The following is a 27,016-nucleotide window of genomic DNA, read 5'->3' as shown; positions in this document are numbered from 1 at the left end:
GGTGGTTTCCTATTACAGGGGAACCACTAATACAGCGCACATGCGCCAAATTTAATATTGCAACAATAGGAGATCTGTTTCCAGAAGGTCATGTTTTTGATCCAAGCGATGAATCTAGATTTCCTGAGACAACATTCATGGATAGATTTGTACTTATGAGAATACGTTCTGCATTGCGCGCTATCGCCCCTACTTTCCCGTTAGAACCTCCGTCGTTTTATCCACTAACCATGATAATAGGAAGTGAGAGAGGAATACACTTGATATCCAAACTCTACAAAGCATGTGCAGATATTATCACCAGTGACGGATGATAAAATACGTCACTGGTGGGAAGAGGATTAAGGATGCCCGATCTCGGATAAGCAGTGGTCTTATTGTTCAGTCACCAAAACATTCTCCCTCAACAGTTGCCATAAACCTATACATTTCAAGTTTTTTGCGTAGAACATACATAACTCCAGCTAGAGTCCACAGGATTGACCTATCTAGGTCCCATCACTGCCCGAAATGCAACGCCCCCGGTGCAGATTTCGCCCATTTTGCATGGACCTGCCCGCATGTATCCGCATTCTGGGTGCTAGTTCATAACATCACAAGTAAAATGGTGAATGTACAAATGATACCCCTACCTGAAATCGCTTTGTTAGGTTATGTGGCGCAATTTCCTCCAAAGATCCGTAGATTTGTCGCTTTATTAGCTAAAAGAGAAGTAGCCATACATTGGGGTGCAAAGAAAGCCCCTTCGGAAAAAGGGTGGCTGACTAGTCTAGCCTCTTGTTCCATGAATAGCGAGTTATATGCGGCAACAGCCCCTCCGGCCCCCCGACTTAAAGACATATGGGCCCCGCTTAGACATTACCTAAATGCGCAGCAAGCTGACCCTGCCACACAGCATGAACAAGATATTGTATCTACAGGTATTGGGTAAAATGTGACGACATGCATGCTGACCCCCTTTTGTGTGCACTGAACTGGTATTAATATCAGGTCATAGATTACGTATTGGAATGCATAGATACATGTGGTGGGAAATGTCATGGTGTAAACCATCGCTACTCAAAAATCGAGCGTGAGGCAGATATCGACATGATAGTAATTTAATTTTACTCTGCAGGTCCTACTCAAAATAACTGTTCTATATTGACCGTCCATGCAAACTATGTATGACATTTTTTTTTTGTGTAACTAGATATTTACTCATGTTTCATGGTAATGTTTGATAAACTGAAGACCATGCTAAATAAAGTTAAAAAAAAAAAAAAAAAAGGAAAAGGAGGAACCGGAACAAGGCCAAAACCACTAGAGGGCTGATCACAGGTAGGGGACCCGTTGAAGATTGGTAAGAGGAGCAAAAACAACTGCCAGGCCTCGCTCAAAATATGGCAAATAAAATGTATTGGCACCAATCTTAGGCTCCAGCAAAGGTGTATGATTCCATGGGTCTGTAGTTTCCAACTGGTTCACCTTTCGTGGGTGGCCCAGTCCAGCCTCCTTCGGGCTCTGACGGGCGCAGACGGGACGGCCCTCGGCCCGGGCACGCCCGCGCGCGTCCCACGCTGCGGGATCGATTTAAGCGCCCCCGGGTGCAGAACAGGGCTTGCTGAGGATTGGAGTCCCCTGTGGATGGCTTGGCTGCGGTGCGCGACTCCCCTGCTGTTGGAGCCGCAGGATCGATTTAAGCACCTCCGAGCGCACACACCAACGTCGGCGCCTCCGGGCGCAGAACAGGGCTTGCTGAGGATTGGCTTGGCTGCAGTGCGCGACTGATTAAATTATCATAAGCAATCAGTAAGTTGATCCAAAGTGTCGCAAAAAAATGTCTGTGACACCGTCACTCTGATGCTTCTTAGATTTGTATTTATTCGAAGTCTAATCTTTCAAGAAAAGTTAATCGTTTTTCAAATCTCAGTCGTATAGATCAGGCGTGGGTCACCTAAATTCCAATGGATTTCGGGTGTCAAGCCCACCCTTCTTCAGGGGAATCTGGGCGGTATTAGTTCTGTCTGTCGCTCAATGGCTGCAATACTAGTAAGTAAGATAGGATGTCTTCAATGAGACAGCCGGTATTTGAGCTTGATATTGCAAAATGTATCCTTGTAGAAAAGAAAGACCTTGGTAATCTTGCCAAAAGCAATTCTGTTTAATTAAGCACTATTACCACCACCGAGATGCAGTCACTTTGAAGCCCAACAGGCTACCACATTACAACATAAACGCCAAGTCGGAAGTCAAATTGGAAGCAGGTAAGTTTTAGGACTCTTCTAAAGATATAGTATTCACTGAAGCAATTCTGGAGGCGAATTAGCATTCCAAGGCTGAAAAACCAGTGCACTACAGCAAGGACCAGTATTGTGAAATAGTTTGATGTACCCTGCACACCAATTTGAACTTTCTTAATTGTTTTAAAATGCCATAATATTGATGACTTTATGGGGGAAAAACCCTTGATCTGAACTAGCCTTCCTTACCCAGCACCTCACCTATAAGAGGCTGGTGGTCCAGGCCTTTACTTCCAAAGTTAGCTCTTGCGTCTACTATAGCATGTGTTAGGGAATCTAGAAAGCTGTATTTCTTTGGGAAGAGGATTTTCTCTACCACCAGCCTTTCATTGTGGTCTGTGAACACCATATGCTTATTGGGCTGATACTACCAAAGTCTACAGGATTTGGGTTGAGCAAGTTCTGATTGTGTCTTGGAGGAGGCAGAGCCATACTCTCCCAGGCAATTGCTGATGGCAGAGACTCAGCAATGTTCACCATATGCTGCGGACTGGATATGACCGGCTCGCTAGGCAGAGCAATTACATTGTCTGTGGCACTCATACACCACGTTCAGCGGGGTTATGACCTACCTTTTATGGAATCCCTCCCCTTCCCCCCCCCCCCCCCCCCCCCCCTATCTACCATCCTCAGATTGCCTGACGGAGGACCACCTTTAACTCTTGCAACAGTCTCTCTTGGCTAAAGGAGCCAATAAGAGGGTGCCAACATCAGAAGTAGGCCATGGTTGCTATTCCCGCTACTGTCTGGTGCCAAAAAAGAAAGGAGGATTTTGTCCTATTATAGATCTGCACTCTCTCAACTACTTCCTGAAAAAATAAAAGTTCAGAATGCTCATTTTGGCTCATGCCCTGTCTGTCCTGGATTCTAGAGACTGGATGCTAGTGTTGAACTTGCAGGATGCTTATTTCCATATTCCTGTCTTGCCACCCCAAAGCCTTTGCCTTCGGTTCAGCGTGGGTTACACGCATTTCCAATTCGCTGCGCTCCCTTTCAGCTTTACCAGTGCCCCTCGAGTGTTCACAAAAATGATGGTTGTGGTGTCAGCCCACCTGCAGAGGTTAGGGGGGGGTCCCAGTCTTCCCCTACCACACTGACTAACTGCTGAAAGCAAGATTGACCCAGGCGGTCGTCACCCACCACCAGACTATAGCAAACCTCGTGCATTCACCAGGGTTCCTGATCAACATGCTAAAGTCGCACCGACTCCCTCTCAGATGCTCCTTTTTATCGAAGCTATTCTGGACACAGTACTATGGTGCGCCTATTCTCCCAAGTGGCAAGTCCAGGATATTCAGACTGTGATACCGATGTTTCAGCCTGGATTTCGGGGGAGACTGATTCTGAGGCTGCTGGGCCTCATATGCATCACTCTTGGGTTGAGAGGTGGAGCTCAGAGTGCTTTGGTCTCCGGCTCTACATCAACCTATTGGAGTTGAGTGATACGCTTGGCATTGAAAGCCTTCCTTCTGTCCATAGGAGGCTGGTTCAAATGTAGGTTGACAACACATCTGCCAGGTAGTACTGCAGTAAGCAGGGCTGGTTGGGGTCGTGGACCCTCTCGGGAGAGCTCTGGACATGGGTGGAATATCAGGAGATTTTCATGGCTGCACAACACCTAGCAGGATCTCTGAACGTCAGGGCGAATGAACTCAGCTATTGATGCCTCTGTGATCACAAATTGCATCTTCACACAGAGGTAGTGCAAGGTCTGTTCCGCAGCTGGGGAGAACCTTTAGATCTAATTGGGTACGGAGAGTATAGTATTCCAAATTCCTGAGCAGGAGTCTTGGTTTTCCGATCAGGTTGCCTTTTTGGTCGGATCTCCTGTCACAGCAGCACGGCAGGGTTCTGCATCCGAACCTGTGCACTCTCCAATTGTATGCGTGGAGATTGAGTTGTGACAGCTGAGAGTTTTCGATCTACCTCCGGAAGTATGTGATGTCATCTTAGTAGCCAGGCGTCCCTTGACAAAGACTGTATACACTTGCCAATGGGACAAATTTGTGGTTTGGTGTTCAGCCAAATTGATTGATCCTCTGTCTGCACCCTTATCCAAAATGATTTTGTTTGAATTGTCACTCGCCGGCAGGTCCTTGCTTTGGGCACAGTTAAAAAGTACCTTTCAGCCATCTCTGCTTTCTTGCAATTGCGTGATAAACCTTCCCTGTTCAACTCGCCCATTGTGACATGTTTCCTGAAAGGTTTAAATGTTTACAACACATGTTCTCTTTCCCCTCCCACATGCACTGTTCATTATGCCCCAATAAGATCTTAATGTATTCCTTTCGAGCCATTTCATATCTTTACTCTGATTGCTGATTATCGAAACAGTTTTTCTAGTGGCTATTACATCTGCCGGAGGGCTGACCTTCCTTTTTCCACCTCAGCCTTCCAAGGGAGATGAAATTCCACTACCTGAATTGAAAAATAGCTTTCTATTTTGATCCTACAAAACTCATCGTAAGGACAATCAACTTTTTGTTGGGTTTGCTGGAACAAAGAAAGCGAATGTAGTGCATAAAAGAACCATCTACAGATGGATTGTACGCTGCATCAAAATCTGCTGCCCACAAGAAGCAACCCCTTGAGGGCTCACCCCATCGGAGTCAAAGCTGCGACCACTGCACTAGCTCACCAGTCCCAATCCTGGACATCTATCAGGCAGCCACATGGGCATCACTGCACACATTTATCAAACACTACTCTCTCGACAGTCTGATCTGGCATAATGGGCATTTTGCCCGTTCAGTCCTCCAAGTCTTTCTAGTCTAACCAGTTCTCAGACCCACCTCTGGTGAAGTATTGCTTGGGTATCTATTCTAAGGTAAGGAATCTGCAGCTAGAATTCTATCAGATGAACAAGTTAGTTACATTCGGTAACACCTAATCCGTTAGAGACTCTATCTAGCTGCAAATTCCTTACTGACCCTCCATGCTTCCCGTTCTGCAAACCTTGATTTCCATTTCAAGAGGTCCTTGAAGACCTCACTTTGGCACACTGTTCGCAATACCTCAGTATGGCTCTGTTTCTGGCACGGAAAGTTGTCACGAAACTGAGGTCGGCATGCTGGGGTGGCACCCGTAAAGGCACCGCGCAAGTCACTTCCGGCTCCTATGACGCCGACTCAGAGCTGATCGACGCAAGGCACCGCACCTCAGACATGGAAATACCTCCCTCAACACATCAAAGCCTCCTCCTCACTTATTGAGTTACGCATGAAACTGACGGCCTAGCTCTTCATATAAGCACCTTGGGACCCCACACCTGCACACATTACCCAAGGGCCTGGATACCCCCTCGGGTAATTAGTGCACTATACAAGTCAACATAACACAACACCTACCGGCTTGCAAGGGGGCTGCTCAGAAAAGTTTCCGGATCCATTCTGATGCCTGGGGAATATTGTGAAATGAAATGAAATGGAATGAATGAATGAAATGAAATGAATGAATGAAATGAAATGAAAAAAATATTTAATAAAGCGCACTGCTACCAAGCGGCTTCCTGGCGCTGGGGACCTGGTCAGAGCTCACAGAGGGGATCCGGGGAACCTATGAAGAAAAGGCCTGAGTGAAAAGAAAAGTTTTGAGGGCTTTTCGAAAGTGGGTGTAAATGGGGATGGAACGAATATGGAGTGGAAGGCTGTTCCAGAACTGGGGGGCCAAGACGGAGAGACGAGTGCCACCAGTTCTGGATTTGCGGAAACGGGGGACGCGCAAAAGAGAGAGAGAAGAACGACGGAGGGTTCGACTAGGGACGTGGGATGAAATAAGGGAGGTGATGTAGGCAGGGGCAGAACGGGAATAAGCTCGAAAGGCAAAACAGGCTAATTTGAAAAGAGATCTGAAGCAGATAGGAAGCTAGTGAAGAGATTTAAGGACAGAAGTAATGTGCGAGGATTTGGGAAGGGTGAAAATGAGGCGGGCAGCTTGATTTTGAATGGCCTGTAAGCGTCGAGACTCGTAGGCAGGGATGCCCACGTACAGGCCATTCCCATAGTCGAGGCGAGAGATGACTAAAGCCAGGACTATGGTTTTGAGTGCATCAGTGGTGAAAAAGCGTGAGATTTTCCGGATGAGACGGAGGGAAAGAAAGCAGGAAGACACAACAGAGCCAATCTGACTATGCATTGTTAAGTCAGAACTTACTTTGATGCCGAGGGTGCGAACAGAAGAGGAAGGCGTAGGAGGGGGACCAAAAGAGAGGGGCCAGTGTGCTGGGGACCAAGGGTTAGATAAACCACCCGTGAGGACAAGTTCCATCTTATCAGGGTTGAGCTTAAGATGGTTAGCGCTCATCCACTCGGAGATGAAGATTAAGGTGGAACTGAACTTAGGAAGAGAGTCAGGAGAGGAGGAAAGATCAAAGACGAGCTGGAGGTCATCTGCGTAATTATACACAGAGACCCCCAGCTCAAGAAGAGAGGTGACAAGGGGACAGATGTAAAGATTGAAAAGAAGGGGGGAAAGAGAAGAACCCTGAGGAACACCACAGGTGACTGGACGGGGGGGGGGCAGAAAAGCCGGAGAGATGAACCGCCTGGGACCTATCCCGAAGGAAGGATGCCAGCCAGGAGAAGGCCGCACCCCGAATGCCCGCTGCGCTGACACGGGCGAGAAGAATGGAATGGTCAACCGTGTCAAACGCAGCGGACCGATCGAGAAGGACCAAGGCTTGGGGGAGGTTGGAATCTGCCTTCCCCTTAAGTTCATCCAGAACCGCGAGAACCACTGCCTCCGTTGAGTGACCTGAGCGAAAGCCCGCCTGGTGGGAAGCGAGAAGGCCATTATCCTCGATATACGAGGAGAGGCAAGAGGTGACATGGGTCTCGAGGATCTTAGCTAAATAGGGTAGAAGGGAGATGGGTCGGAAATGGGCAGGGAGGGAAGGATCCAGACCGGGTTTTTTTAGAATGGGGAGAACAACGGCGGATTTAAATGATAGAGGGACAGAACCAGAGGCCAAAGAAGAATTTGTAAAGTGAGCGGGGGAACAGGAGAGTTGGTGAAAAGAGTTTTTAGAATGCGTGCCGGGGCACAATCTGCAGGGGAACCCGATTTAACTTTGAGCAAATAGTTGCAGAATAGATCAGGAGAAATAGGGGGGAAAGTGGCAAGGGAAGAAGGCGGGGAAATGACAAAGCACCTAGAAGTGGGTTGGGGCACAGTCGGAATGTTAGCTTTAATTCTCACGATCTTGTCTATAAAAAAGTCATTGAGTGACAAACAGAGGGACTGAGATGGGACCAAACCAAGGGAAGAGCGATCAGAGGTGGCAAGATTGTGAACCAGGGAAAAAATTTCACGTGATTTATTTGCAGAAAGAGCTACTTTCTCGGTGAAATAGGAGGTTTTGGCCACTAGGATAGCTTGTTTATAATCGGTGAGGAGTGATTTATATTTAGCGCGCAAGGAGGGAGAGTACTGTCGTCTCCAGAGACGTTCCGACCGCCTGAGGTAGAGTTTTAAAGCATTAAGCTCTGGAGAAAACCATTTATGCGCATCGTAAGGGCGAACCGCCTTGATCTTTTTTAGCGGGGCCACACGATCACACGAAGAGGAAAGCCATGTACTGATGGCATTGGCCTGGGACTCAAGGGAAAGGTTGGTAAGATCAGGAGCGGAGAAAGCCAAAGAACGTGAAAGGGAATCAAGGTCGGTCTGATTCCAATTACGGACAAGAAGATTTTTGGGAAAAGAGTGCTTGTCCACCACACCCAAGTGAATAGAAAAGGAAATATGGTGATCCGACCAAACACAGGGGGAAATAGAGGGAGGTGAGGCAAGGGGGCAAGAAGACCAGATTTGATCAAGGATATGACCTTGAACATGGGTAGAAGCTGTGACATAGGAAGTGAGATTCAAGCAGTGGAGAGTGGCAGAAAAGTCTTTAGAAGGGAAATCCTCCTTAGGATCTCCTGGCCAGAAGTTGAAATCTCCGAGAAATAAAACGGAGGAGTTATTAACCACCAAGGTGGCTAGAAGATCCTGAATGGAGGCTACGAAAGAAGGCATCGATTGAGGGGGACGATAAACAAGGACAACAGTAAGAGGAGAGGGAAGATTAAGGGAACGGGCCACAAGGAAGTCCACGTTGGATATGAGGGAGTGAGGGAGGAGTTGAAATTTGAGTGCCGACCGAACGATCATCGCCACCCCTCCACCGGCCCTGCCATCCGAGCGATCAGCTCGGAGGGCATAGTAGGTGTCGGGGAGGATGGCTAAAAGATCAGGGAGAGAGTCGGCAGAGAACCAAGTTTCAGTCAGAAATAAAAAGTCAGGAGAGTCAGTGGTCAGAAGGTTAAAGAGTGCTGTCTGATGTTTAACTGCAGACCGGGTATTAAGTAGGCCGAAGCCACAGTAGGGACAGGGGGAGGACGAGAAACCGGAGATGATATAGTAGAACAAAAGGAAGAATTGACAGAAGTTGGTATCGGATAAGGCAAAGGAGAGGAAAGAATACCAAGTGAGTGTAGATGATGTAAGGGAACAGGGGGGGGGGAAAGAAAAGACAGCGCTATCAGTTGAGCAGGGGAATAGACCAAGTGAGAAGCAGGGTGTGTGGCCCCTGGTTCCGGCCCGTCGCGGACGGGCGCAGACGGGCTTTACTTAGGCGCAACTTCGGCGCGCCTTTGTCGCGCCCGCTGCGCTCGTCCGCTGCGCTGCCGGAAGACAGGAGCCGTTATATAGGGACAACACATGAGAAAGGAGGGTCAAGGGGGCGTGGCAGGGGGTGGAGGAGCCAAAGAGCTGCAGCGCCGAGGCCAGACCCGCCCAAGATGGAGGAGCCGCCCGTCCCCCTCCGAGAGTCAGGCGAGTAGGGGGCGATCAGCGGAGGCGGTCTGGTCGCGTGCAGGAGAGAGGGCAACCAGGGAGGATCAGGGCGCCGGATCCGAGGCGCTTTAAGGCAGGGCAGTGCAGGTAGGCGGCAGGTTAAAAGTCAAAAGCACTTAATAAAAGTAGCGTTGCTCCCGGAGAAGCCTCGGGAGATCTGACAGCATCTGCAACTAGGTAGTCTGTACCAGTTTAGGTATTACCCAAGGTAAGCGACTTGTTCTTTTCTTTTTGGACGTAAAAGTATTCCCGTCAGTGGCTTTTAAATAAGCTTCAGAAGCTTATGCCTCTTATCAGCTCAAAGGGGGAATACCAGGGGTGACGAGCTGAGAAGGTGACCCAATTCTCTCCATAAGCACATAGGGTGAATTGCTGGCCAAAAGGAAAATACAGGTAAAAGCAATTGCCAGAATGCTCACCCATGTAGATGAAGGTTGCACTGTGAGCCGAACATACATATTACTAGGTGTTCCTGTGATCAGTTGGTATGGCAAACATGCAACATATAAACCCCCAGGACTAAAAACAACAAATGTGCACTCAAGATGGTGCCCATCCAACAATCTTTTTATAGCAGATGGGCCTCTCGATGTATTTAATGGTGTCCGACTAGACCGGGTCTAGCGTTTCTTCTCACAGGGATGTTTGTATAGAAATTAAGCCTTGCAGCAACATTGTACAGATGCTTTCACTGCGACAGGCATCAACGTCGGGTTGCTCTCCGATTCTAGATAAAATGCCGTTTATATGTGTACTCTCAGCCATGGCCGGACTGGCCATAGCGGGCATCAGCCATTTTCCCAGGAGGCTGGAAAGGTGGGGGTCATTTTGTAGCAGTGAGGGACGGTTTTGTTACAGGGGGGGCGGTTTTGCGGCAGTGCTGCAATATTGGCCCCCTACTAACAAAAGCAGCAGTGCTTCACACCTGCAAACACCCACCCCTAAGACCAGCCCCCCTGCTGGTAGCCCAGAGAAGCCACATTCCGAAAACCTCCCTGCAGCGACTGATCCACCGCTGGCGGGACGACGCTCTAGAAGGTGCATAATAACACGCCTCTCAACCGGTCTATAGTACTGCACCGGGAAGAAACATGAATGGGAACACTGGGTGTCGATCATCGCCACTAATAAGAAGAGACCAAGTGTTCATCAACTTTATTCTTCCCAACGAGCATGTAGCATTCTATTTGTAGTCAAATGTTGCTTTACTGGGTTGTACTGACGCACGGGGTGCATGACTCCCTCTGGTCATGCTGCTCACCCCTCGTTCATGTTTGTTTCTGGTTCACATGCATTGTTTTCCTTTCGGCCGCGATCTAGTATTATTCTCGTGATGCCTGTTCTCAACTGGTGCTTGTTGGAAGGACCACCACAAAGTCTCTGTCCCCAGGGTTTGATGTCCTGGCTTTGCTACATCTATTACGTTGCTGGGGAGGGTGGCTTCGAGGGAATTGGGACTTTTTGTTGAGAAGGAACGGAGATAGTGCAGTGCAAGAGGGGCACCTTTCTTACAGTGCATGGTGCAGTGGCATTCAGAGCGCTTTTATGTTGTTGGCACAGAAGCTAGTAGTTTTTCCTCGTTCTCCAAACAAGAGTAACATTTATTCAGATTATGGCAAAACTGCAATTGTGAACACACTTTAATTTTTTTGCAGTGGATAAAAACGGCGATGTCTGTATTTCTATTCTCCATGAGCCTGGTGAGGATAAGTATGGCTATGAAAAACCCGAGGAGCGTTGGCTTCCCATACATACAGTTGAAACCATAATGATTAGTGTAATTTCAATGCTGGCGGATCCCAATGGTGACTCACCGGCAAATGTTGATGCAGCGGTAAGTGTGGTCTTAAATATTCTATGTACATCTTTTTGATTATACTTGATTGTTGCCAATTGTGCTTCTCAATCGAATCATAAAGTCAATGGGGGAACACTCTTCTCATAATCTCACTCAAACTACCCACCAGAGAGAGACTTTTATGCAAATGTAACGTGGTGCTTCTTTAAAACTAGCCATGCTAGTTCTGCTATAGAACTTTGAGCAAACTGCTTTGCGAAATAAATAAAAATGCATTTCATTCTGAAAAATGTTTCACCTAATAAAACCTCCATAGGTAGCATATACAAGCAGGTCCACCTCTTGGTAACCTATTTAGAAACCATTTTAGTATCATATACAACATTCATTCTTCATATATTTAATTAAAACCATGGTGAAGTTTTCTTATGCCCCCATCCACCGCTCCCTTTGCAGCAGTTAGTATGATTTTTCTTGCTTTTAAGTAGGGCGAAAAACGTGTGTTGTCTTTGTCTTGCACTGTCATGCTATGCATCTGTATTGCAATGCTAAAGAAATATTGTAACTTTACAGAAAGAATGGCGGGAAGATCGAAATGGAGAATTCAAAAGAAAAGTTGCACGTTGTGTAAGAAAAAGCCAAGAATCTGCATTCGAGTGACCATAATTAAGCAGTTAGTAGCTTCACTTTTTCAGGGTAAGAGCTAATGTTAAATATGATTAGACGTAAAACATTATTTAATTGCTGTTGACCTTATTTTGGTACGAAACGGAAAGAAATGGAGGCCTAATCTCATATTTCTGCTCTGCCCTTACCTTTTTCATATCTGATTTGAACTCTATAAAGAGTTTTAAAGTTCACTATTCTACGCACAGCATTTTCACAATTCCTGAAGTATTTTTTTTTCTGGTACAGTTCGCGTGATTTGAATTGATTTCAGTTTTTGGTTAGTATTCCTTCTACGCACTTTGGACGTGTATTTTACAACAAATAAACCCTAAAGCCAAGGACTGGATAAGGCTCTGTACAGAAGCCTCCATCTTCTGTTAAAGGAGCCTAACACATCATTTACATTCGTCACAACCAATGGCAGCTTAATCATTCTTTCAATTGTTATATTGCTAGTCTGCTTTAAATTGTTTTTGCAGCCATTTTGAATTGGTTGTAGATATGTGATCTAGCACATTTACTAGAATTTGAATTATTGTGATCTCAAGTAACTGTTGTCTTCAATATGAGGAATGAATTGCAGTTCTGAAATGGCCAACAGTTAATCAAGGAGTCCACAATCACTATTAATACTCACAATCCCGAAGATATTTCCATAGCAGTAGGTGGCCATTAGTCTGCTTCTTCAAGCTCTGAAAAGCCTTTTGATGCAGCTACATTATAATCCTCATCACCACTCTATCCGCAGTATGCCACTCACTAATGTAGCATAGTCTACAAAACATTTTCCCAATAAGATCACCTGTGGGATATACCGTGCACTCTTACGAGCGCAGTCCTGCAGTTGGAATCCTTTTTGTATATACCTCGTGCCAAACACTGTGTCTCCCTGAAGTTATGCACTCCGTCAGTTAGTAAGAGTTGGTAATCTATAAGACAGGCTGTCATGAGCTCCAGACTGTAATTTGTATTGCAGTGCTTGAGGGTTAAAGTGACGCCATACATCTATTAGTCGATTAGCTGAAAAAAAGTGAGCTAATACAGAGCGGTCCCGAGGGGGAGTGGGGTCAAGGAGGGGGTAGTCTATCTCCTTGGCCGTTCAATGTCCTGTTCAGGTCTCCACCTATCAGGAGAGCTCTGATTGGGAGGTCAGTTAGAGCGGTTTTCTGAATTGCCAGGGGAGCGTAAGCTGATAGCAGATTTACAGTCTTCACTTACCATGTTCCCGTTACTGCTGAAAATCTGCCCTGTGTCTCGACCCAGTTCTTATTTACTATGTAGGGGAAGCATTGTAAATGAGTATACCTGTCCCTCTGGATCGTGAACTGAACCCTGCTTGTGTGATTAGTTTGTAACCCCATCTGTCCAGGGCCTTGTAAGTATTGCCCACCAGGTGTGTTTCCTGTAATAGTACATCATCTGGTGCTTGCCGTTTTATAAATTGAAGCACTATCCCTCTCTTGAGTTTGTCTCCTAACCCGTAGACGTTCCAGGATAGGATTCGGAGCGTAGCTTCCGCTTTGTTGTTCATCATGGGAGGTATATCAGTTGCTATGTACTTTCTGGTCTCTGTGGCCTTCTGCCCGTGCAATGGGTGTGTTGTGTCCCTTTCCCACTCGTGGGTATAATCTCTGCTCAGGGTTGAATACGCCTGTTTGGGTTGTGTGGTGTGGAGTGTGTATAGGAATGTGTGTGTCACCTTCCCTTGCTGTCCTGATGACGGAACCAATACTAACTTTAAAACTTTCCCCTCTAACGTGAACTACCTCATCCCCCCCACCCTGCCTCTCCCTGCATGACCGTATGTAAACTGCCTGCCTCCCCAACATTGCAGAGTGCCCATCCCCCTAAGAATTCAGGGGACTGTGACTCCACTGGTTCCACCCCTTCACCCCGTAAGTAACAAACTTGAAACATATGCAGTTTATATATAATCGGACACTCCTTTAGGTCTGCTGCCATCATTAGTTCATCTTCCCTGTTACCTCTATTGGGGAGGCCTCCATCTCAGGGAATTATAGAAAATAAGATCACATTTCTGGACTTGGCATTCTGACATTGTTCTTTAGGCTGGTTGGCTGTCTTTACACTCTTTACCCAGCAGTTTCTCATGCCGACTTGCCCATGGCGTCTCGGGGGCTATTGTGGGATATGTCTGTTTCATCCTTGACGGAGTTCAGGTCTCTTGTTGGTGTGAGATTTGCTAGTTTCTGGCAACTCCAGGTCTGTTTTGCGCGTCTTCCATTAGTTGCCGGGTGTCCAACTTTTCGCCACCCTTCCAGACATTCCCTAGCTTCAGGGTTGGTAAAAAAAAAAAACATGTTTTGATTTCCTTTTCTACCCTCGGTTTGGCTGGAAATATCATGGCCTATTTGAGTTCTTTTTCCTCTGAGAGCCCGCTTGACTTCTAAAAAGCTGCGTCTTTGTACTTTTAGTATGAAGTCAGGGAAGAACATTATGGTATTCATGTGTGACAGGTGGCGCCATTTGGAAGTTTGCAAGATGACCTCTCTGTCCCTGAAGTAGAAAACTTGAGATAGTATCAGTCGGGGTGGGGGGGGGGGGGATCTCCGGGTTTCCACCTCCCCCCCCCCCTCCCCCCCCCGCCCCTTCCCCGGGTACTCTGTGGGCACTTTCATGGAAAAGTAGTTTGAGAGGCCTCGTGGCTGTAGATCTTTCAGGACTATATCTTCCCCAAAGAGATGTGACGCTGGCCCCTCTGCGCGTTCGGGTACTCCTGTAAAACGTATATTATTTAGTCGCAACCTGCCTTTATAGTCATCCAGCTGGACTTCCAAGAGTTCACCTTTGGTTTGCAGGTCTTTGACTTGCTGTTTTAAGTGGGCAGTGTCATTTGACAAGGAGCGTGTTGCATCTTCCACGTCTTTGACCCTGGTGGCCATTTTCCGCTGCTCTGCCCTGACCAGGAAGACTTCGGTAGTAACTGAGTCCTGTTTTGTCTCAAGAGAGATGCGTACATTGTTTGTAGCCGACATGATGTAGTGCGGGGTAAGATTCTCGTGCTCTGCAGGTGCTTGAGTCTGTGATTGAGATGCGGCCATTGGGTTCTTTTGCATCACCGCGCCCTTTTGCCTTTCTAACTTATCTAGCTTAGTCTGGAGTGAGGTGCGGTCCGGTTTTCCCACCTGTCATGGCCCGGTTTTGGTGGAGACCGACTGCAGAGTCTATGTGGGGCACTCAATTGGTCGGGTACTCCCTGCCGCCTGCTCTGGGGTGAGAAGCCCTTTCCAGCCTGTTGGGTTTTCCCAAGCATGGTGTCATCCTCACCGATCAGAATCTCCCTCTGGGTGGTACTCAAGCCGTGGTTTTTGGAGGGCCAAGGTAGGTTATGCGCTGGGTAGCACTTTGCTTCGCTGTTTTGCCAGTTATGTTATGTTATACTTTATTTGTAAAGCGCACGTACCCTAGATTGGTTTCATGGCGCTACTCTAAGGGTGCCTGGTCCTGAGATGTTACTCGTATGCCTGTCTAAATAGCCATGTCTTTAGGAGCCTTGGAAAACCCATGAGGTCTGTGCAGGATGTGATTTCTAGAGGCAGGGAGTTCCAGTATCTGGGGCCTAGTATGGCGAACATTGTTCCACCAAAACGTTTGTTTGAAGGAAGGTATAGTCAGGAAATGCATATGGGCAGATCGCAGGTTGTGGGTCTGAGTGTATCTTTCAATGAGACTGTCTATGAATTTGGGGTCTCTACCATTCAGGGACTTAAAGATAATGCATCCCACCTTAAAGGCGCATCAGAGTTATGGGGAGCCAGTGCTGCTTCCTCAGAAGAGGAGTGACCTGTTGACGCCTGTTTTCCTGAAGAATCACTCTAGCTGCCTGATTCTGTACCAGTTGAAGACGGTGGGTGAGATAAGCGGGAATGCCACAGTATAGACAATTGGCGTAATCTATATGGGATATCACCATAGCAAGGACTGCCTGTATTTTTGCTTCCTGTGTAAGGAACCTACTAATTTTCCTTATTTTTCTCAGCTGGGAAAAGCAAATTGAGATTACGGATCGTATTTGAGTTTTCATTATGAGGTCATAATTAATTATGACCCCCAGTGTTTTGGCAGATATAGAAGGAGTAGGGGGCTGTCCCAGCTCTTTCTCTCAGAACCGGGGACTCCAAGGGTTTAAAGGACCTCCTGTAAGAATCGCTTCTGTCTTATCTGGATTTAACTTCAGATGGTCCGCGAAGTCGCGGATGAACAGCATCGTAGTCTGGAATTCATAGACTGATGTAGGAGAGTTACTGATGGAGAACACCAGTTGGAAATCGTCTGCGTAATTAAAGGTGTGAACTTTACTTTCTTTCAGGCCGTGGATCAGAGGGAGAAGGTATAAGTTGAACAAGTGAGGGGTAAGTGAGGAGCCCTGAGGAACACCGCATGTAGTTCTCATCTTGGGGGTTGAGAACTGGACTAGGCGAACCGCCTGAAATCTGTTTCCTAGAAAGGAACGAATCCATTCAAGGGCTGAGCCTTGAATTCCTGCTTCCTTGACATGGTCGACCAGGATATTATGGTCGACCGTGTCAAATGCCGCGGAAAGGTCCAGCAGCACCAGGGCCTACGGAGAGCCCCGATCAGCCTTCTCCCGAAGGGTGTCCAATACTGTCAGTATAACTGACTCCCTGGAGTGAGCTGGGCGGAACCCTGCTTGATGTGCGTCAAGATAATTGGACTGCTCCAGAAAGGCAGAGAGACTTCTGTCCACATGGGCTTCGAGTAGTTTGGCCAGGTAAGGTAACCATGAGATAGGGCGGTAGTTAGTTAGAATTTTAGGGTCTGCTCCTGGCTTCTTCAGGAGGGGATGACGGTAGCCTCCTTAAAGGTGTCGGGTACATAACCCTGGGACAATGACTCGTTTAAAAGGGACATAGCTGGACTCGGGAGAGCAGTAAAGGCTTCCCTTAGGATCCAAGGGGGACAGCTGGTGTTTAGGAAGTTCCAGAATTGTCACTGCCTTCCAGACCCTGATGCAGGCCCGCCACTATTTTTATTGGCCGAAAAGCCACCTCTCGCTGGAATGATTTGTACAGCTAGGAGAAAGCGGCTGCTCCACATGTCTCCAATGGGCCTCGGATGCCCACGGCGCATCAGCCGCCGAAGCATAGGCTCCAGTCGTACACCACTAGGGCCCACCAGGGCCGCCCCTCACTCCCAGCCAGGCACTCAGCGGCGCTCTGTTGACAGTCACTCACCGCTCACAGGGGAGCCTCCCCAGGCAGTCCGCGTCATCTCAGTTCTCTCCTCACCCCAGCCCTCTATCGGACGCAGATGTATGGTTCTAGCGCCACCATGTCATATCGCTGCTGGGTCGCCTCACCGTCTCCGCCCAGTAGGAGAATTCATGGGAGCCAGTACTCCTTACTTCAGGGCTGCTCTGTGGATCTTACTCCGTACACCGCAGTCTCGATCTTGTTCACGCTACGTCTTTATTGGTGTCAGGTGCCTGCCTCCGGCTGTTCAATTCTGGGCATTTCAGTCATTATCTGCTACGATCGCAGGCCGCCCACCCGCTGTCCCTCTGCAGGCCAGGAAGCTGCCATCTTTCAGCTTCGCTCCAGGCTCAGGCTTTGGGCTTAACACATCTGCGCCATATCACTCGTTGAGCTACGGTTTGGGAGCGCTGCAGATGGGAGCCGATTTTCAGTAAGTCTGTTGCTCCTTATTACAGATTGTGTAGCGTATAGCGTGCAGTGACGGGTGTGGTTAACAGGAGCCCCGCTAGTGTGCGGCCATCTACATCAGCAGTTGGCCACGCTCCTTTCAAATGTGCTCAGTTTTGCAGACTAACGTATCCTTTTTTGCATGAATTTACATCCAGTAGTGCTTGTCATCTTCATAGTATGCTTCTGCTTTTATCTTATTTGTCATCCCTTGGGACACTTCTGTGTACCAATTCCCCGTTGCTTGCCTTTTGGTCAATTCACATTTTGAATGCCTATGCCACTATTGGTAATATCTGGTGAGGCATTATCTGGGATTTTCGTTGTGTATGTTTGAAGTATGGTGTATATCATCTGTAGTGTTTCACTTATCTAAAGTATGATTTTTGTAAAATCTTATGTCTCCTACCCCTTGATCCTGAAGCATATACTCTTAAGAGGTCAGAGATTTCTTTGAGTACAGACCTGACCTCTCTTCAAGGTCTTTTCTCTTAATGTAAGCTATAGTAAACTCAAATTTAATAATAAAATTTTTCTTTAATGGAGCATTTAGAAAGGTACCAAGCATTTAACTTTGTATGGTTGGGGAAGGAGTTATCTAGAGTATCGGGCTTAACTCCTCGTGGCATTTTTGTGGAAGGGAAACTGCCCAAAACTCGACAAACTGTCTCAGCCTCTTCTCAATAGGAAATCCGGCACCACTACAACATATTAGGAGACCTATGTCTACCCCTTCTATAGATAACCAATAAGATATCCCATTTCAGTGGCTGGACATACACCCAAGACCATAAAGTCTGAAAGCACGCCATGCAAGATATAAAATAGGCTGTACATAAACAAATATTGCAATTACCATTTGTCAGTAGTCAAGAATGTAGTTGTCTGCTACATCTTGTCAGCTTTTTTCAGTATCCTCTTTAACAAACATATCTGGCGTTCAAACCAAGAGTATAAAATCCCTTGTGATTCTATCTTTAAAATGTATACCCTCAGAGCAACAGTTTCAGATTTGGTAGAGTTAACTTTAAAGCTTGCCTCTTACAATAAATCCCCTCCTGATTCTGTAGTAATGTTACACGGAGGTAAACACAGAAGTGATGGATGTAATGCTTCCAAAGATCTTAGACCCTCGCAATCACTTGATGCCACATTCCAGTCCATCATTTTTGCCCCATAGTGTCATTTCAGACTGAGACTAGTCCTATTAGCCTTAGCCCTGCTCTGCTAGCAATAGGCTATCCTAAAATGCCAAAACCTTCTTAAACTTTTTAACCTTCAGTGCACTCACCTGCAGCTCAGGCCCTCAATTATAAGGGGAGAAAATAATAGATATTATTGCCTGCAGATGTGAGAAATTTTACTTTTATGCCAAATGGTTTAGATATTTAGCAAGGGACGTTATCTCAGACTTGTGGACAACTGGAAGGGTGTTTATATGAACAGCATAGCAATACAGAGAATTCTCGGTTAAGGTCATGATAGGATGATACTTAACTGCAGATAAGCTACTACAAAAGTTTCCAGAGACAGCAGACACCGATGTTAAGGAGTTTTGGGAGAAGCATAGGACTTTTCATATATTGTGGCAATTGCCTCAGCCTGGCAGCATATCAGAAGGACCATATAGCTGCTATGAAAAAAATAATGGCATTTCCTGTTCTGCTAGTCCAAGCATGACCATTCTGGGTCTGAAGCTGAAAATATGGGAAGACTTCAATAGGCAACAGAAATTGGTTAGTAACAGTTCTGCGTTGGGTTTTAAATAAACAGGAAAAAATGGCGCTCTAAGCAGTAAGCAATGGGGTAGGAAAGTCCGAAATGGATATGGTGCTAACCAGGTCAGGGGGAACCCAATAACCCCTGAAAGTGAGGGCATGGACCAGCACTGTATAAATTAAACCAAGTCCTGGGCACACATTAAGGTTAAAGCACATGAGTATCAATCAACTTCAATCGTATTGTAGGCAAAATAATCACAAAAGGTCGACACCAGTGGATACTTTTTCTGTTTTGTATTAGCGAAATTCTTCAGATAGTAACATCATAGGAAAAACCCGCTGACACGTGTTTTGTCACTAGGGTATTCACTCAGCGCTGAGTTACGATAAAGGCGCAGATTCGCTGGACCGGTGATGATTCCAACCCAGTCTGAACAGGTACCAAGTGAAAATAAGTGAGTGCGCGGCGTGCCAATGAAAAGGCAGGCGGGGGCAGGACGGGTAGGTCTCTTGCCTGTGGAGACCGGATCAAGTTCGGGCGGGCGGGCACGTCTGTCCTATAACAATCCGACGTGTGTCATGCATAGATGTTGAGCCTGGAGTCCGTCTCTCTTTCGGAAAGAGTAAAAACCCTACTGACGAAACGCGCGTCGGCTGGTTTTTCCTATGATGTTACTATCTGAAGAATTTGGCTAATACAAACAGAAAAAGTATCCACTGGTGTCGACCTTTTGTGATTATTTTGCCTACAATATGATTGAAGTTGATTGATACTCATGTGCTTTAACCTTAATGTGTGCCCAGGACTTGGTTTAAGAAATTGGTTAGTCATTGGGAGCTATTGGACACAAACCCCTAGCTCACCCTTGAGTATGTGGTGCTGAAAGGTATGTGAAATTTTGGCCATAAAACTGTGGCCAACAATAACTTTCTGGGCATAAGTCTCTTTGCGCTTTACGATTCATGGGTAAGGAATTCATGAAGGTGACATTCTCTCTTTCGTATATCATGTGAATTCTGCAGCTACCCAAAGTGTGTGGATTTACCTTAAGGTACCGGAGATAATAACCAAAATAGAACAAAGGTTTTGTCTACTTGACTGATGGGTGCACGATGAAGTTACAAAAGCACACCCTTATTCAAACCCAGTGAGACTACTGCATCGTTGCTGTCAGCAGAGGAATCTTTAGCTTTTTGATTCTAACCCTGATCCTGTGCCAGTGCAGGGTAAACTCCCATGTTTTTAATGATGGTGAGAAGGATGCCTTGCTCCTCATTACACTGAGAATGCTGTAAACTTTAAGAAGGCAGTGGACTTGATTCCACCACTGAGACAAAGCGTTGCTTGCCCATAGGTCATCACCACCAAATGGACAAGGGGGGCACAGTGGCACTCGTCCCATTGGACCTCTCTGCAGCATCAACACAGTCTCCTAACTCTTCCTCACCTTGCTCCTTAACTGGATCAGAAAGCATGGCCCAGCCCTTTGATGGACCTGCTCCTTCCTCTTCGGACGCACGCATGAAACAGTCAGCCTGGCTCTGTGTTCATCTGCTGCCCCCAACTTGATTTGCAACAACAAGGTGATAGACTGAATGCTTGAATTGATTTCAGCCACTGGCAATCACTCGGGCTGCATCCCAATCCATTGTTTTTTGCACACTATGCCACCTTGTGGCCAAGCCAGGTCTGCCCAAAACTGGAATTCTAGCAGCCTAGGACATGTTTTCATCTTGGTAAAGGCCAGGTATAGAATGATTTCAGTGGCACAGGGAACACGGGACCCACATCTGGGTATACCTGTCGCACTTAAGGTGTCAACTGCAACAACAAGGTGATGGATGGAATATTTGAATTGATTTCCGCCACTGGCAATCACTCGTGCCCATTCCATTGTTTTTCATCCACCATTCCACTTAAGTTCGGACACAGCCATATGCAAATCAGTCATGGCCCTGCTTCCCATGGGACCAGTCCAGCCTGAACTGCCAAGCCAGGTCCTCCCTAAACCGGAATACTATCAACCTAGGAGTGGTTTCACCCGGATAAGGGCTCATCAGTCAGGTGTAATTTGATTCCAGTGTACTACGCCTGGGTCTACCTGGTCATATCCACCTGCTGCCACACCCTCAAGCTATTCAGTCTTCATATTCCTCCTGCTTGATATCTAAAGGTCCATCACACAAGTTGTCATCACCAGCAGACTGAACTGTGGCAACACCCTTTGTCTACATATTTAGTCAACACAACAAGAGACTCCAAGTCAAACTCCATGCAGTGCAAGACTCCCTACACAGCAGCCACATAATCTGAAAGAGACTGATAGTTATAGATTCCTTACCTTAGAATTACCCCAGGCATCAGACTGGATCTGGAGAAAGTTTTTCTTAGCAGTACCCCTGCGTGTCGGTTGACTCCCCGTCCGTCGTGGTCGCCGGGATAACGTTGCGGTGTCTACTTAGATGCGACCCCTGTGCCTGACGTCGGTGCTTTCTTTTTCTACGCCAGCCAGCACAGATCTGGAGAAAGCTACCCCTTAGTCACTTTTTGATTAAACCGTTTTTCGACTTTTGTCGACTTCTTTTTTGAGTCATCGACTCCTGGTAGCACGAGGGATGTCCCATCGTCTGACCGGCTTCAAGCCCTGTGACTTCTGTCACAAGTTGATGTTGGTCACAATCCGCACCTCATGTGCCTTTGGTGCTTAGAGCGTGACCACCACCCGAAGTCGTACTCCGAAGTCTTTGCGGGAGCAGTCCTGAAAGCTTTTGGAGGCCCGGCAGTCCGCTCCCCTCGAGGTCCCAGTTGAGAGGAAGGTCGCGCAACTGGTCGCGTAGTCATCACCATTCACCATTCCTCTTTAAAGTCTTCGCATTCCTCCGGTTAGTCGAAAAACAAAAAGAAGGTGAAGAAGCATCGTTGCTCTTCACTTTCTCCCCGTCCGTCGGCTGATGCGATGTGGGACCTGAAGCGTCGTCGCTCTCCGGCTCCTTCCCTGGAGCCAGCTGGGACTGCTTTGCGCTTCCCTCCCTTTCCCGAGCCGGAGCGTCCCTTGCCCGAGCCGGAGCGTCCCTTGCCCAGCTTCGTCAATTTCCCGAAGCGCTGCGCATCATTTTTGGGCAGCCAGACTCCGCAGGCACGCCTTTGGGCCCCAAGGACTCGGCTAGGGGCCCTAGGCCTTCGATGCTGGCGGCTCTGGCCCCAGCGTGGTAGGGTCCCTAAGGATCCTTAGGGTCTGGATCGTTGCTGGTTAACCTCACGGTACCTTCCCCGGCACAGATTCCAGTAGCGATGCCCCAGATGCCGGTTGTGCCCCCAACCGGCTTCGACCCTTGCCTCAACCCCACTGTGGATATGGTGCCAGACTGACGTTGACCGGCATCAGTACCAGCCCTGGAGGGTACTTTTTGTACCGCTGTTCATCCCTGGCGTTCCCTACTGCCCTGAGTGGCAGCCAGAGCCGGGTGAGGAGGACTGGGAGGGGTCTATTGATCCTCTAGCAGACCAACTTGAGGAGCCGGACTGGCGACAGAAGTTTGGTGATGCCAGTGGTCTAGAATACCTCCCCCAGACCTTGGCATGCTTTCTCCCCCTACCATGGCTACAGAGAAGGGAGCCTCCTTCGCTGGGGTGTTGCGTAGGGTGGCTGAGGCCTTGGGCCTCGAGCTGCCTACGGTGGCTGTCAGGACTAACCTCCTGACTCCGGTGCTTCAGCCGGCAGCCGCCTGCCGCCTCTTTGGAGCCCCTGCTGCCTTTTTAATGAGGCCCTCACTGACATGCTTCTGGGCACTTGGTCCAAGCCCAGCACAGGGGCTCCTGTGGACAGAATGATTGCCTGACCCCACTGCTTGGCCCCGGGCGGCCCACTTTTCCTCTCCTGACACCCTACCCCTGAGAGCTTGGTGGTCCAAGCCTCCTCCTCACAGGGCGCATTCCCTAAAGCTCCCCCACATAGGGAATCCAAGAAGCTGGACCATATTGGTAAGAAGAGATTTTCTTCCGCCAGCCTAGGACTGCCGTTAGTGAGCACTGCATCTCTTGGGCCATTACACACGCACCCGCAGTGTCCGGAGTGCTGTGCTGTTGCTGAGGGTCGAGACGCAGCAAAGTTCACTATCCCGTATAGGCTGGATACCGCTGACTCGCTGGGTAGAACGGTTTCCACGTCGGTAGCCCTGAGGCACTACGCCAGGCTTAGAACATCTGTTTTCTCTGGGGATGCCCTTTGATCGCAGTCGCCTGTTTAGTGACAAGGCGGACAACGCGCTAGAGGGTTTCAAGGACTCTTAAGTCTACGGCCAGATCCATGGGCCTCGTAACAACTTCTCGCCCCATGTAGTCTGCCATTCGTGGCTACGGAGGGGTCCCCCACCACGTTCCACCCAGAGCTACGAGGCTGCACAAGCTACCCAGCCTCTGCATGATCGAGGATGTTGGACCCAGTGTCGTGGGTCTGGGGGCCAGCGGGCAGGCCAGTCCACCAAAGCCCCCCCTGCAGCAGCCTCCAAACCTTCCTAGTCTGACCTTTCAGGGCCATCAGTTGCCAGTGGGCGGCAGGATCCGACATCACCTCTCCCACTGGCACAACATCACATCGGACAGGTAGGTTTTGCAGATAGTCCGAAGGGGCTTCTCCCTCCCCTTCGAGACTACCCCTCCCTTCATGCCACCAACACTCCATTGCATGTCGGAGGATCATTTGGCCCTTCTCCACCAGGAAGTTACGGCTCTTGGCCAAGGGAGCTATCGAATGCGTCCCTGTGCCAGAAGTAGGTCGTGGTTGCTACTCCTACTACTTCATGGTGCCCAAGAAGGACAAAAGCCTGCATCCTATCTTGGACCTCGGGGACGCCAACTGCTTCCTCCGAAAGGAGAAGTTCAAGATGTTAACCTTGGCTCAGGTCTTGTCTGCCCTGGAGACTGGTTGGTAGCGTTGGACTTGCAGGACGCTTACTGTCACATCCCAGTCTTGCCTAACCACCGGCGTTATCTACTGTTCACAGTAGGCCACGAGGATTTTCAGTTTACCATGCTCCCCTTTGGCCTTACAAGCGCCACTCTGGTCTTCATGAAAGTGATGGTGGTGGTCTCAGCTCATCTGCGCAGATCAGGGATTCCAGTCTTCCCTTATCTCTGACTGGCTTTTGAAGGTTGGCTCGCCCCAGGTTGTCGTCTTCCACCTCCAGACTACAGCGGACCTCTTGCATTCGCTGGGGTTCAGTGTCAACGTGCGGAAGTCGTACCAGATTCCCTCCCAGAAGCTCCTTTTCATCGGAGCGGTTCTGGACACAAGGCAGTTTTGGGTCTATCCTCCCAAGCAGTGAGGCCGGGTTACCGATGTTTCAGCCTCTATCCGGGATTTCGGTGAGAATGACCCTGAGGCTGCTGGGCCTTATGGCCTCCTGCATCCTGCTGGTTGATCATGCCAGATGGCATATGCGGTCTCTGCAGTGGGACCTAAAGTTCGAACAGGCGCAGCAGCAGGGGAATCTTTCCGATGTTGTTCAGATCTCGGAGGAGACTGCAAGTTAGTTGCAGTGGTGGTTCACGAACCAGGATTGGGTCAACGGCAGTTTCCTCTCCCTTCCCCAACCAGAGTTCACAGTAGTGACGGATGCGTCACTCCTGGGATGGGGCGGCCATATGGGAGAGGTGGAGGTCAGAGGCCTCTGGTCTCTGGCGGAGTACTGGCTCCACATCAACCTTCTGGAGCTCTGGGCGATTAGTCTTACACTGAAGGCATTCTTTCTGTCAAAAGAAGAGTGGTGCAGGTGTTCACGGACAACACCACGGCCATGTGGCACTGCAGCAAACAGGGCAGGTTGGGGTTGTGGACCCTATATCATGTGGCTCTTCGCCTTTTGACATGGCTGGAACATCAGGGCATATCTCTGGTGGTTCAACACCTGACAGGTTCTCTGAACGCCAGGGCGGAAGAACTGTCGTCGGTGCATGATGGATCATGAATGGTGTCTTCACTCGGAGGTGGTGCAAGGTCTCTTTCAGCAGAGGGGAGAGCCTTGGTTAGATCGATTCGCCACCAAAGAGAAAGCGAATGTCCGCAGTTCTGTGCATTGGAGTTTACAAGGCGGCTCCTGCTCTGCGACGCTTTTCGACGGGAGTGGATTTGCAGCCTCATGTACACCTCTCCGCCTGTACCACTTCTGCCCAGAGTGTTGAAGATCATGCGCGACCGGGCCCAAGTTATTCTTGTGTCTCCGGACCGGGCACGAAGAGTCTGGTACCCCGAGCTCTTGAGCATGGCCATCGATCCTCTGATCAGACTACCTCTTCGGGAGGATCTTCTGTTTATTTATTTTATTTATCTATTACATTTTATAAGGCACCACAGCTACCCAGAAAGGGTGTCCCGGCGCCTGGACGGACTGGGTGCAAGATAAAGTGACGGTGAGTTGAGATTATTGGTTGAATAACCAGGTCTTCGAAGATCTGCGGAAGCAAGTACAGCGGATAGCGAGGGGAAGAGCATTCCAGAGGGGATGGGCCAAGATATGCAAACGATCTTCCACCCATTCTGGAGAGTTTGAACCTGGGCACTGTACATTTTTCAAGAGTTGCAGATCGAAGATGACGAGTGGGAGCATAAGGGCAAACAAGAGATTACAGATATTGTGGTGCCGAACCCGTTTTGATATTGAACATGTAGCTCAGGGCTTTCAACTTGATACGGTTCTCTACCCTGAGCCAATGTAAGTCACGGAGATGGCTAGAAATGGGAGTGGCTCTGGGAACCCTACAAAGTAGTCTAGCTGCAGAGTTCTGTACCAGCTGCAGTCTACGGGTCACTGCCTTGTTGGCGCCTAAAAAAAGGACGTTTCCGTAGTATAGCCGTGAGGTGATCAGGGCATGGACCACTGTTTTCTCGGTGGCATCTGACAACATCCAGATGATCTTCCTAAGCCATTTTAGTCATCAATGGTCACGCCCAAGTTACGGACATGGCTGAAAGGCCACGGGAGGGCACCCATCTCAGCACACCAATGTAACGGGCCCCAGAGATCGATCTTCTTACCAAGGATCAAGACCTTGGTTTTGTCGCCATGTAGTTTAAGGTGGTTATGATTCATCCATGTTGCAATTTTCCCAAGACCCAGCTGAAGGCGAGATGTTAAGCAGGGATCAGTATTAGAGAGAGAAAAAATTATCTGAGTCGTCAGCGTAGGTAAAAAAAAAAAGTCAGGCCATTCTGTTCGGCTATGTCAGCTAGGGACCTGACATACAAGTTGAATAGCAACGGACTAGGTATGGAGCCCTGGGGTACCCCATAGGCTGATGAGTGGCTGTTGCAACTGTCCGTGGCAGAGAAGATCTGAAAAGTACGGCCATCTGAAAGAAAGAGGTGATACAATCTAAGGCCGAGCCATGGATGCCCAGAGACTTCAGTGTGTTGATTAGCATAGGGTGGGAAATTGTGTCGAACGCCGCGCTGAGGGCTAACAGTATGAGTGCGACGGTATCTCCGACATCAAGGTGATGGCATAGCCTCTCTGTCACCCCTAGCAGAGTAGTTTCTGTAGAGAAACCAGCTCTGAACCCGGATTGGGAGGGGTGGAGGATTTTGTTAGTTTCAATAAACTGGGAGAGATGGGAATGAATACATGTCTCAAGAATTTTGGAGAAGTCTGGTAAAAGAGAAATCGGTCGGTAATTTGAGAGTATGTCTGGGTCCGTGGTGGGCTTTTTTAGGAGAGGGGTCACCATGGCATGTTTCCAATGTGAAGGGACTGTCGATTCGAGCAACGAAGAGTTTAAAACATTCAAAATGACATGCAAATGCTTCGGTCGTCGGCGCTGCAGGAGTGCCGCATGACACTGGTATCCGCATGGTGGTTGGGGGCTCCTTGTCTGTCACGGTCATCTTCTTCCTCCGAAAGACCAGTCTAGGACAAGCTTCCGAAGTCCTTCTTCCTCGCTATTGCCTGGTAAGTCACACTGTAGGTGGTCGATACGCTGCCTTCACTAACTTTACCATGTACTCGCAGTGTCTGACTCTTCTCCTATTC

At 48.3% G+C, this 27,016-nt stretch overlaps 1 protein-coding gene across 2 annotated transcripts in view; it reads left to right on the top strand.

The window, feature by feature from the left end:
- The window catches only part of UBE2G1 (ubiquitin conjugating enzyme E2 G1), a 390,881-nt gene that overhangs the window by 328,463 nt on the left and 35,402 nt on the right, over window positions 1-27,016 (top strand). For both annotated transcript variants that reach the window (XM_085649585.1, XM_085649586.1), the window contains exons 4-5: window positions 10,775-10,953; window positions 11,491-11,613. In XM_085649585.1, coding sequence (XP_085505711.1) covers window positions 10,775-10,953; window positions 11,491-11,577 — 266 coding nt within the window. In that variant the 3' untranslated portion in view covers window positions 11,578-11,613. The remainder of the gene's footprint in view (window positions 1-10,774; window positions 10,954-11,490; window positions 11,614-27,016) is intronic.

The sequence above is a fragment of the Triturus cristatus genome, chromosome 3_2, assembly GCF_964204655.1.
Source record: "Triturus cristatus chromosome 3_2, aTriCri1.1, whole genome shotgun sequence".
NCBI classification, from domain to species: Eukaryota; Metazoa; Chordata; class Amphibia; order Caudata; family Salamandridae; genus Triturus; species Triturus cristatus.
This window is presented reverse-complemented; position numbering and strand designations above follow the sequence as displayed.